The 13,040-nt window shown below is 30.6% G+C and overlaps 1 protein-coding gene and 2 long non-coding RNA genes across 6 annotated transcripts in view; 1 reads left to right on the top strand and 2 right to left on the bottom strand.

Moving 5' to 3' along the window:
* Positions 1-3,534, bottom strand: part of LOC126918236 (uncharacterized) — a 241,084-nt gene extending 237,550 nt beyond the window's left edge. Inside the window, exon 1 of the long non-coding RNA XR_007711280.1 lies at positions 3,240-3,534. This is a non-coding gene — a long non-coding RNA (uncharacterized LOC126918236). The remainder of the gene's footprint in view (positions 1-3,239) is intronic.
* The window catches only part of LOC126918005 (uncharacterized), a 327,710-nt gene extending 314,883 nt beyond the window's left edge, over positions 1-12,827 (top strand). For all 4 annotated transcript variants that reach the window (XM_050725546.1, XM_050725536.1, XM_050725518.1 and 1 more), the window contains 2 exons: positions 1,805-1,911; positions 4,343-12,827. In XM_050725546.1, coding sequence (XP_050581503.1) covers positions 1,805-1,911; positions 4,343-4,468 — 233 coding nt within the window. In that variant the 3' untranslated portion in view covers positions 4,469-12,827. The remainder of the gene's footprint in view (positions 1-1,804; positions 1,912-4,342) is intronic.
* Positions 1-13,040, bottom strand: part of LOC126918242 (uncharacterized) — a 487,823-nt gene that overhangs the window by 308,073 nt on the left and 166,710 nt on the right. The window lies entirely within an intron of this gene.

The following is a 13,040-nucleotide window of genomic DNA, read 5'->3' as shown; positions in this document are numbered from 1 at the left end:
CAATCGCGTATCTCGGCTTATGTTTGCTTCGCTATGATGCTGAACCTTTCGCACTTCGCGGCTTGAGGCAGAATGACTCTTTTGTTCGAAATCAAATGGATTCTTTCCTTAGTTGCCCTTCGATATCCCTACTACACACGCGTTTATTAGATGTACCGCGGCGGTTGCCGCGCGTGCATTCTTCCGAACATTCGGCGGAAGAACCGTAGGGATATCGATGGCACATTAGGCACGTCGGCCTTACACTTTGAAGGTATAGCGCTTTGTGTTGCGAAGCCGTTGGAAAGTTCCGTGCTCGAGTGCCGCCACATTATGAATAGATTTATTCTTTTTTACGCAAAATTATGAGCTGGATCGACTAACGTAATGAAAAATATATGATTTCATTTGAAAAAACAAACTTGACCTTCATATGTTCACTACACATATTCTTACAAAAATTAATCACGTCAAATTATGTCCCCATTGAAACCATTTCAACCATCCATTTCATCAGAATTGACACTACAATTTGAAGACAAACATAATCATTTGATAATAATAAAATAATTTACTAACTCAGTTTTGTTGTTAAATATATATTTTTAAACTAAAATTTTAACCCCTTAACCTACGATTTACGTTCGAGAATTTTGGACCGAGAACGATCATCGTACTACGGGCTATGCCCGTAGTTGTAAATTAAGGGGTTAAAACAATTAAGTTCTTCGCTATCCTTACCTAAGATCTATACATATACAACTATACAAATGTTGCTTTTTTTTTCTTTCTATGTAATATAAATACACCTATTACAAATTATGGTTAATTACGACATACTTTTCAAAGCCATTAATACTACTATTACCGACGTCTAAAATACAAAACTTGCACCAAAGAGGTCAAAATGGAAGGTGTGTAAAAATATATGTACAATTCAAGAAAATGCAAGTTTTTATTTACATATTTTACGAAAAATCACACGAATTCCCCAAAATGCATCGTCGTGAATGCATAAATATACATACATATAGTGCTACAAAAATTACTATGAAAAATTGCAAATTGGTCATTTTTATTGTTAAGACAGTTTTAGTGTTAAAAATTATCTATCTTATAGACGATTCTATAGAATAAAGCAAATGGAAAGAAAATAAATATAACTGTGTAACTAATGTGTAAAACATTGAGATACAACTTCTTATAGAAAATATTAAACGTGCCATAAAAAGATAAAGCCCAATATGACTTTAAAATAAATTACTGATTAAGTTAATTACGCATTGCATCAAATAGCATATACGTTATATACGTTTTTCATTGAACGTAATAGGTTTTACATTTGTTCTCTATCGATTTATTCCTCTGTACATATATATATGTAAACTCCCTAAGAGTTCAAACGCGGATAAACAAAAGGACTTTCTCTGTTTAACGGACAATGTGACCTTATTTGTCGTTACGGATAACCGATTTGCCAAACAGTCATTACACAGGCAGACAGTCTGAGAAAAAGAAGGATTTCGACCATTAGAAATAGACACGGTCACAAGAAGGAAATTATTATTTAGAGTATTGAAAATTTATAGAGGAAGAGCGGTTGTTTAGGACGTGGAAAATCGATTCTCGATTTTCAGGTAGACCTTGTACAAAGCTTTGTTATTCATTATTATTCATTGTTATTAATTATTATTAATTGTTGTTTACCTCTGTATTTTATTTAAGTATTGTTGCAATAAAGTCGATTTTCAGACTTAAGAATCGATCCCTGAATTATCCAGAATTAAACATTATATATATACATCATATTTATTTGTATGTATAGGTATGACAACAGCTCAAATTGAAGCAGAGAACACCCAAATGACTAACGACCTGTACAGACTATTGAAAAAGTACACGGGGCTGAGAAATCTCATTCGAGACTTAAAGGTATTTATAAACTAAGTAAACCAAATTATTCTTTGCTTCACATGTCATTTTTTCATTCATTTACATGTATCGAAACTGAATAAGTTGATAAATAATTCCTGAAAAACATGTTCGAAAACATGCTCGCTCGAGAACCTTCCTTATGTTTTTATCATGCAAATACACATATATACATATCTTATATGTAAATCCCACTTTATTTCCTCGTCCTTCATTATCCAAACAGAGTAACTATAAAAGAAGTTATTCAACAGAGAAAAGAAATGATTGTTCGTAAAATTATGAAAATTTGTTTGCGTCAACGGAGCTATTGTTCAAAGTAAAAAACGTTTGCTCACGTTGTCTTATAAATGCAAAAATGCCGGTCATTTAAGAAGAAATGGTACGACCAAAATGAATAAAGTAGGAATAACTTAGCGCTGCGCTGCCCATATAGATTTATCAGACCTGTAAATATGAAACCGGAATTTACCTATAGATGGTCCTAGCTGATAATGTAGTTATCACTAAACTGCGTCATTGATGCCAAAAGTCTTTGTTGCCATCTCACATACATTTTTGACTTAGAACAATACAAGTTTCATACAACAGCATAGTTTGTAATAGCGTTGAGCATGTCGAATTTTGTGCCTGGAAACTACGATTTGCGGACAGCATTGGTTTTCTGTTACCATTTGAAGAAAACTGCTGCAGAATCGCATCGAATGCTTGTCGAAGCTTACAGTGAGCATGCTCTTGGTAAATCACAGTGCTTTGAGTGGTTTAAAAAATTCAGAAGTGGCAATTTTGACGTGAGGAACGAAGAACGTAGATCAGAAGGGTGTGATCTATTATGAGCTATTAAAACTTGGCGAAACAGTTAATACTGAGCGCCACCGACAACAAATGATCGATTTGAATCAAGCTTTGCATGAAAAACGACCAGAATATCAAAAAAGGCAACACAAAGTAATTTTGCTTCATGATAATGCACCATCACATACAGCAAAGCCGGTCATGGAAATGATTGAAGCGTTCAGTTGGGAAATACTTTCGCACGCGGCTTGCTCACCAGACTTGGCTCCGTCCGATTACTATTTATTTGCATCGATGGGACACGCACTTTCTGGCCAGCATTTCATTTCTTACGAAAATGTACGAAAATGCCTCGATGACTGGTTTGCCTCAAAAGAGCGACAGTTTTTTGGCGTGACACCCACCAATTGCCAGACAGGTGGGAAAAATGTACAGCTAGCGATGGGCAATACTTCGAATAAAATATTTTTAATCATTTTCATACAATAAACGTGTATTTTCTATACAAAAATTCCGGTTCCATATTTACATACCTGGTATTATTATCCACAATGCTCACTTCAAACCTGACAAAGTTCGTAAAGAAATAATAGTTCCCGACACTGATTGATCAAGATTTCTTCGCGTTGCTTTTCTTAGACAGACAGTTCCTTAACGTATTGCTTGAAACAAATTCTAATCTACATCTTATTAGTCTAAAGCTTCTAGAAAAATGTGGAACATACTTTTTAGAATAAAATAATTGTATATTTGTATCCAAGTATATCATAATTTACAAATACAATTATACGTTTACTTTTTGTTTTTCTCATTTTAATGTTGCTTTCGAAGGTCATTAGCAATCTCATGTACCTATCCTTATTCAATTTTTAATATATTTACACTAATTCTAAATGCATAAACATCCACAATATCATTATGAACTATATGAAAGGTTTCTTATATAAATTTCTTATATAAATTTAGTTATCACATAGTGGTAAAGGACCTCTTTATTTGCCTTTTCACTTTATAAGATAAAATAAAATATTCAATGTGATAACATTGATAATAATCTAATAGTTATTCTAAATATAAAAATATAACCACAATGTTCATTAATTCTTTCCAAATCGAAATTATCGAACTTTCCCTTACCAAGCAAATTACCAATACAATTAAGAGGGTTGATAATAAAAACAATACTTGTAAAATTTTTTTACTTCTTAGATAATAACGCAAACTCACAACAGGGTGGAATTAATGTTATAAAAAATAATCTATACTTTAACTATCAAATGAAAATTAACCAGTTCTATAAAATCCTTTGTCACGAGGGCTCTATGATTTAATTAAATAGGTATAGTTTTTCTGCGATATGATTATAAATACACTCACTCAGGAATTGTGTATATTTTACATATTATTATATAATTATGAATATTTTGTTTAAAAAATTAAATTGCTTTGAATAGAAATTAAAAATGCTAGAGCAATCTTGCGCTGTCACGGAGAAAAATAAACGTGGACAGAAATTGTTTTTATCATGAGTTCTTTAATTTTTTCATTTACCAACTTACAATTACTCGCTATTTTGCCATAGACCATGATGAAGACCTATCTTATGTTAATAATACTAATGCTCTGTTTCCCACAGGAGGAATACAATGGCTCAAAAGTGTATCCAATCTTTCCCCGTTATCCGATCCTAAAGGACATGATAAAGGATATAATGCATAATCCAGACTATATGGAAGTTTGTCACGAGGTGGACCAAGCATAGCGGCCAGACCCCCTCCACCGCTCGCCACGTATGACCTTGTAAAAAGGATCTTAGCGTGGACGTTGGTGAAGGGGGTGTACCAGAAACGAGCCTGAGCAAGACTTTCACTTCTCCATTCATGGTGACTGATTACCGCAAATTCTGTTTTATTTCACACTTACGGTCTCTATAAAAATCTACATATCTGTGTTTATAGCACATTTCGTCTGATGATATTCAGCAGGTACATATTTACAAGAAACCATACATTACCTTGTGTGTACGCTAATTGAAATCATGTTTGTTAATTGAATGCCCGAAGAAAATATGCGTGAATGTAAAGTAAGGATATATGACATTGAGTTGTGAGGAGAAAAGGAACAGAACATAGATTTTATCAAAAAATATATAATAAGACGAACGTTCCTTTGAAGATTCTCCGTATGTTGGAATGATGCTTTTAGTATAATATTTTTCGTGATATTTTATGGTATCACGAGAGATCTGCTACTTGGCGACAATAAATAACAATACAAATGCAGAAATTAATTTTTGTTGCACTTTTATTGAATAAAGAATTTTTAGAATTGTAAAATAATTTGTTGGTATTTCAAGAGAGAAAAGGATAATTCATGAAAAATGAAATTATGTCCTTGTTGTGATTCAAAAATTTCATCTCTTCGATCTGAAAAATAAGATAATTGTCAAAAGGATTCTTTAATGTGAAAATTCATGAGAATGAATAAAGATATATTTCGACAGGAGCACCAAGTACTACAAGAACAACTAATTCCAACATAGGGAAGAAATAAAATTAATCATCTTAATTTCTGATTACGATCGGAATAGCCGCTTGCACGTTGAAACACAAAATACAAAAATTACACCAATACGTTTCACAGGTAAACGTTGTGTAAACGTGGTGTAAAATTTCTGTTAAGGCAGTTCATAATGAAGAAAATCCTAAGAGATGTTAGATTTATAAGATGTGTCCCCATCGTCGAGTGTTGTGCATCTTTGTATACAAATTATATCGTATGCGCGTGCATGTGCTTATCAAAATAATAAAATAATTTAAGTGATTAAGTGTAAAACGCAACACTCTGCTTTCTGCTACTCGGTGGTCGTAATACGTGATGCCGTCATTAAGCATTGTCAACTTGATAAGAGTTTGTTGAACAAAGGAGACCTCTCTTTACCTACAAGCAGGACAAACGGTATCAATTTAGTAAGATAATATATTTATTCTGCGTGAAATATCGCTTTGCGAATGATGACACTCTTTTTCGTAATACAGAAACATTTTTGCTTCGACTACGGTGGGAACTAGATATTTAGGTATAACATCATTAACTCATTAATAATCGTTGTCGTGCGCGATGGTGTAACTGATGCAATACAGAATGTATAGCATGGTGATGTTACACAGAGAAAAATTTATTGTATCCATTATTTTATGCTATAACTATTTCTATAGAGTTTATTGAAGTTTAATGTCGTATCAACTATAAAATTATTAGCGGTACTATAGGAGGATATATTATAGTGCGAGATATTAATTTGCACTAATTCATCAAGTAATTTTGTATCCTCGATAGATATTAACGAACTTGATTTCGCTTTATTCGTGCATATTTAACACACTTGAGTTTAAATAGCGATCTTTTAAATCTCATACTGGAAGTCATTTGAAAAAGAAGAAGTCATTAAAAGTTCGATACAAAAGATTTGTCTTTCACTTCTATCATGATTCTCAAATGTCTTCTCGTATTTTTCTTTCGTAAAATTTTAAATTCAGCAGGAATAACCTTTTCTATTTTAAAAAACAAACGATTCTATACCTTTGTATTTTGTTGTATCTATGCTTTATTTAACAATGATTTAGATATGTAACATTATATACATAAAATATTTCTTAAACTCCTAAAAGAAAAATGCCTAACACAGTTAAAATTTATTTATCTTGAACACATAAAAACATATTTTTCCGTCTAGTGAAAGTGGAAAAATTGCTATGAATATCTTCACTTCGTGCAGTTCACTTATAATATCCTGTACGAACTTCTTTTCATCATCAGTTGAAAGACTACAAGATGTATATGCTGTATTCACATTCGACTCCAATTAAAACGGAATTACTGCTTTGTATATCTTGGTTGAAACAATGCTAATCATAGATCATACACATTTACGTTGTTGTATAATAATGCAGAAAGAAGAGGATGTATTCTTTAAGAAATTTGACATAATAAACATATCTCATCATTATCACATTTACATATATACAATATAAATATAAAAACACCTACATGATATAGGCAGACACACGTGCGTACTTTTACAACAAATTGAAATAAAATATTTCACTTTAGTCAACCTCTACATTTCCAGAAATTATAAAATTATCCATTGTTCTACGTAACGTCGGTTCATCTTATATTTCTTTGTTATCGAAGTACATATGTATGTATGTAAGCAAGATATGTTTGTCTACTAACATAATTATATGATGCACTATAGTTTTTATAAAAACTGTTAAATCAATAAAATATCGTATTCGCTATAATTCATGAAAAATATTCGAGTTCTTGCATTGACATAACTTGACTCGAACATTATATGAATTAACTCGGCTGAAAAGATTAACTTTCCATCAAATTTTTCAATTTTTAATTAAAAAATAAATTGTAAAATTTAAAGAAATAAATTTAAAGAAATTAATAGACATGAAAAACTGAGAAGTTTCAGCGTACATAGCTAATAAAACACCATAAATTCTATGGCGTTATTTATCTTTCATTTGCTTGCTTCATGAAAGCTTATGAAAGCTTAAATTGATTGCGGAATATAATTAATTGATTTATCGATGCTTCATCTATCACGTTATTAGAATAAGCAACGGTGCATAAAATGATAGCAAAAACTAATATAATACGAATATATAAACTATGAAAAGTTTTGCTACGTTATCTTAATACTTAAAAATCAAATAATGAATTATGGCGAATTTACGGTTTAAATGTATAAATTATAAACTATATAATCAAACGAATTTCTGTAAACGTCCGTTTACGAAAAACATTCGCGGGATATATCCTAATTTGATATCAAAATTTCAATTACGTAAATTTATCAAAAATCTCTAGCAAACATCTGCAATATTCCATATATATAAATAATCATAGTTCGCATAATATTTAAAATAAGTACTTCTCGGAATGGAATATTTATTTTAATACACATTATTGTGATATTGATTTACATTTCAAGTGGAACACATAACAGCCTTGGAAAAATCTATACTGAGCGTTTAAATCGTTAAAATCTAGTCGTAAAAGAAACAAAAATATGAATCATCTACTACGTAAGTAATGTGTAAGAAAAAAAAAAAACCAATGGCTGACAGCTCGAAATCAAAATGCACGTATATGTAATGCACGACAGACATTGAGACGACAAGACGATCTATTATCAAAACGTGGATCCTTCTCAATGTATGTCGATGCCTAGTGACCCATAGGAACCCTTCCCTTGTATGTTTAAAATGATTCTTATATCCCAATCAAAAGCCTGTTACAAAGAAAGAAAATAACAGATCAGTTCAGAGAAATGCTGGGTACAGGCATATACAGAAACTAAAATGATGATTAAGTGGTCAAATGACATACTTGATGATTAATATCGAAAAGGTAATTTATGATCTCGTAATGCGCATTCCTCTTCAAATTGATTCATATCTGGAAACAAAATGGAACTTACGATACTTATGCGAATCAAATTTTGCAGGGAATAAAATATTTTTCGAACGGTGTTCTTTTCTATCACACCGATCGCCTTCAGTTTATTGATATCAAAAGTAACACGTACAAAATAAAATTTAAGCAACCCTAAATAATGAGCTTACACGAACGGTACTTTAATTTTTACAAATTTCATGATAATTTTCCATTGTAATATACTTTTTTCGCTGAAATACACAAGAAATTTTGCAATGAATCAAACTTGAGAAGCTTCGAATGAAATTTATACAAATATTAATATTAAGGTATATCGGAAATGGAAATTTCAAAAATTATATCAAATATCAATCATGCGCAAGATTATATCGTATAAAATTCTGAACAAGAACGGATTGAAATTTATTTGTCTGCATTCAGCAAATCTACGTAAAAGAGGAATACATACATACTGTAGCTATTGACTGTCTAGAATAGTGCTTTTATCGTAGATATTTATCTTCTTCTATGATCTATGTATATGTATAAAGAAACGTACAATATCTGAAGAAATTTCGACACAAAAAACTACGCTGCAGCTTAATAATTTCCAATTTATTTTCCATTAATATTTCCTAATTTCTCCGTTATCTAGCATATATACTTAACCCTTTCTTTAAATTATTTAGTTATTCTTGCAAATACATTACCACATAATCAAATATTTACTTGTGCTATAAATCAAAAAAGTTTCTGAATACTTAAAGATCAAAATTTAGAAAAAATCGCGAACATTATTTATGCAATGTTAATTGACTATATTATATTCTTAACGTTGATATAAAGACCAAAGTTAACTGAAGAATCACCACGAAATGTACACGTTACATAGTCTATACAAATTCATTATCAAACTTTGTTTCTGAAACGTTGACTGGTTAAATTATATTTATAATTATTATATGTATATCCAGATGCATCTACGATTACCTTAAGATAATTTAGTCGCGACATAATTCGTATCTTTTATGTAAAACAAAATACCTTCTTAGACCAATGATCGCATAATGTTAAGGAGAACTTAAGGTATAGTATAAAGCAGAACTACATGTAGCTAAGGAGTAAAGCTATACTCGATGCAATGTCTTTGAATTGATGAATATAGCAAGTGTACTCGCCTTTTTGATGAAACTAGGAGAGTGCCAAATAGATTTTGAAAGTTTATACGTGTGCGTAAGTGCGAATATGACGTTATGCAATGGCGTATACATATATATTTGCGAGTGTTACTGTAAGATTTTTATATAGTGTATCGTACGTAATAATGTTGACGCAGTTTTATTTTGCTGGACTAATTAACTGATCGTTAATTGTGCGTAAAAATTTTTTATGACTATATAAAACAGAAACTTTTACTTATGCATAATGCATATAAATTAAATTATTTGTTGTATATAAAGTCAAATCTATTTTAATTTCAGTAATTAAAACTATTTTCAGTAATGAAGATATTTAGCAAAATTCGTTATTTATCGAAAAACATATTGAAAATAAGTTATTGAAGCGTGTGAAAACCAGAACTCATTCCAGCGAAAAAAACTATCAATGATATAAGTATAATTACAATAAACATACACATACGGATGTCTGATACGAGAGATCTACCTAATGTGTTTGAGAGTGTGTACATGGTAGACGTAATAACCGTGTTAATGTCCTATAGAAATGTATAACATTCAATGGTGCTTTGGTTTCTCATGGGATGCTATTAAGAGAGGTCTTTAAACCTTTAAAGATACGATATTTCTATACGTATAAAACACGATAAATATACAAAGAAGCACTTTTTAATCTTCATCCCTCCTACTCTAATAGCAATATGTCCGTAAAGTAATAAAATTTGTACGATCTAAAAAAAATTAGATTTGCTTCAATCGATGTATGTACATGTTTTTATACAAATCGGCACATAATGATTGAAAATGTTCAGCATATGTCATATTGTAAAAATACTAAGTTTATTGCAAAAAGAATATCGGCAAGTTTAAGATCAATAAGGTACATGAAGATCAATTACGAAATCAAAGGACCATTATCCACTGATTCAATATACATAAGTGTACAACAATAATCGAATAGCAAATGAAATTTATGGCTTTGAGTAAGAATTCAATTTTCGAAACTTTATCACGCGTTCTTGATAAGTGTATGTTTATGGAATCTATCAATGAAAATTCGACCAATCTGTATGTCTATAACCAGTAATCGTACGTTGTATGACACACGTTTCATGTACGCATCTAAGCGATATATTTCTGTAAGTGGATAAAGAATATGTATACATATTCGCTTTATTACGATAAGCTTCTGGGTGCATATCGATAAGTTACATAGACGTAAATTTTTACGGATAAAAAAAATAAACATAAATATATATATTTTGACAGGAACTTCATAAGGAAGTTAGCGAAAATCTTGAAGAGGACATTCACTGAGACTATTCATTTAGCGTACAAGCTGTGAAACGATGCAAACGTTTACAAGCAAACGATTCGTTACTGAACGTTCAATATTGAACGATCATCGTATGTCCCTATAAAAGAATTCTAATATCTTCGTGATATTTTCTGATATAATGTACGATGCCGCGAATTAAATTATTTCGCACGTTTTAGATCCGATTGTGTGAGTGGCTTTAAATACTTTCGTATTCTGAACGAAATTGTGCGGTCACAGTCCATCTCAAAAAACAAAAAAGAGTCGTAAAGAATTTGAAGATATAGTGTTTTCTAATTTCATAATCATTAGTGATCATAGGTTTTCGTCTTTTTACTCACAATTATATTATACCTATGATAAGTTGCCGTAAACAAAATAATTCGTTTTACGTACTATTAGAATACATACTAGCATAGAGCAAGAGATGTCAAGGTATTATTAGTACAGCTAGCATTGTGTACTTCATTGTAAAATGTGCGATTTAATCAACAGACTACACATAAATTAATAAGTCAATCACCAGGCTAGATCGACTGAGAGAACACATTATACATATAAGATTATACACATAGGTCGTCTGTTATGATTTATATCGTGCAATCTTTGCAGTCAATAGTTATCGAAATATAGATTTTCAGATCAATATGTGAAGTTTATTAAGCGCGCACGTTTCAACGTCGCAGGAAATTCACAAATGTTTCTCGAACTTTGATCATTCATACCATTAATCGCTAGTCCGTGTAGAATTTATAATATACATATAATCACTTGTGGTAACATGAAAAAGGGAGATAAGCTATTGTGATGTTTGTATGTTCGTTACGGTAGAATTGCAAAGTGGAATTATTTAGGAATGCATAGTGTATAACTATACTATAATCATGTATGATATCGTTTAGATCTTTGTCAGTTCCATTATTATGTGTATGGAAATTCATTGAAGTACAGTTAGAGTACAATGCTCACGTTGATCAATTGTAAATTATGTCATGCACTTGATAAATTTATACACACACGCATGTGTTCTTATTTAACACTGGCTTTTATTTCTATTAAAATTCTTTACGTCTGATCATAATATATGAACATGAGATATCTGACTGTACACAAATTACGTTTAAAGAATGGAGAAAATCAACGTTCATTATCAATATACGCATGAATGATGCGTTTAATGCAAACTATATATATACTACTCAAAGTTAAAAAAAAACGTCGATGTCCTGACTGTTTCGTGTTGAGAATTAAAGTTTTTGATGTTTTAATAACCGCTTCGTAATAACAGAATCTTAACGTCAAATTATAATGCTGCTAATCGTTGTTAAACTTTAATGTAGAAAATATAAAATATTACAAAAAAATAGTCAAAAATCTTTTCACTTAAACACAATTTTGCATTAAATCTTTGCATGTCGAATTTTGATATATTATTTCTAATATATTGATATACGTATATATATATTTATTAACAAAAATTATAGTTATTAATGGCATCTAATACAAATGTATGTATATTTATATACATTTAAATATATTAATATATTAATATATATATTACTTTTTCAAAAAAAAACTTTTAGCACTGTAAAGGACGTTAAGATTCTAGAAAAAAGGTAGAGTTAGAAAAAACGAGAATAGGCGACGAATCGCATAATGTTGATGTGTATAAGTAAAACTATTAGTTTGCAATTCATGTAACTAGATATCCGATGAATGTGACGTATGTTAATAAGCAAGTAAAATGTTACAAGGAAACTATGTGCGTTTGCAATAGCGTTCCTTAAAAGGACTGGCCCTCATAGACAACGTTTAAAGAAAATGCATTTATGTATGAACTGGTGTTCACTAGTACACAACTAACTAATAGATATCATGCTAGATTAGTTAAAATGTAATGTATGCTAGATGTTATAATAGTGTTGTACTAGTGTTTACACCTTCCTATTTATGCGTTCTGTGTTTCCTGGTGGAAAATAGCGAGTAGTTACGTGTACAAGTAGTTTTAAGAACGATCTTAGTCCATTAATTTGATCAGAATTTTATGCTATAGTATATATTGAATGTACGATTTTAATTTCCCTGTAATACATCTTTGTTACCGCTATAAAACTTCACTTGTTTATTGGTTGTTAAGCTTTGTTAATAAAATGCCATAAAATTTTAAATGACTTCTTTACTCGATTTTCCGAATTCATTTTCTGAAATTTCGTTCTCTGTTATTAGGTTGTCCCAGAAGTTTCTTTCGTTTTATAAAGAAATAATAGATGCAGAACATTTTTTGTTTTGTCCATGTTTTGTATGATCCATTTTGTTCTATTTTTATTATTATGATCATACATGATTTAATAAAATAATATAAAGCAAAAAATGTTGTACTG

Source organism: Bombus affinis, chromosome 1 (genome assembly GCF_024516045.1).
Source record: "Bombus affinis isolate iyBomAffi1 chromosome 1, iyBomAffi1.2, whole genome shotgun sequence".
Classification (NCBI taxonomy): domain Eukaryota; kingdom Metazoa; phylum Arthropoda; class Insecta; order Hymenoptera; family Apidae; genus Bombus; species Bombus affinis.
This window is presented reverse-complemented; position numbering and strand designations above follow the sequence as displayed.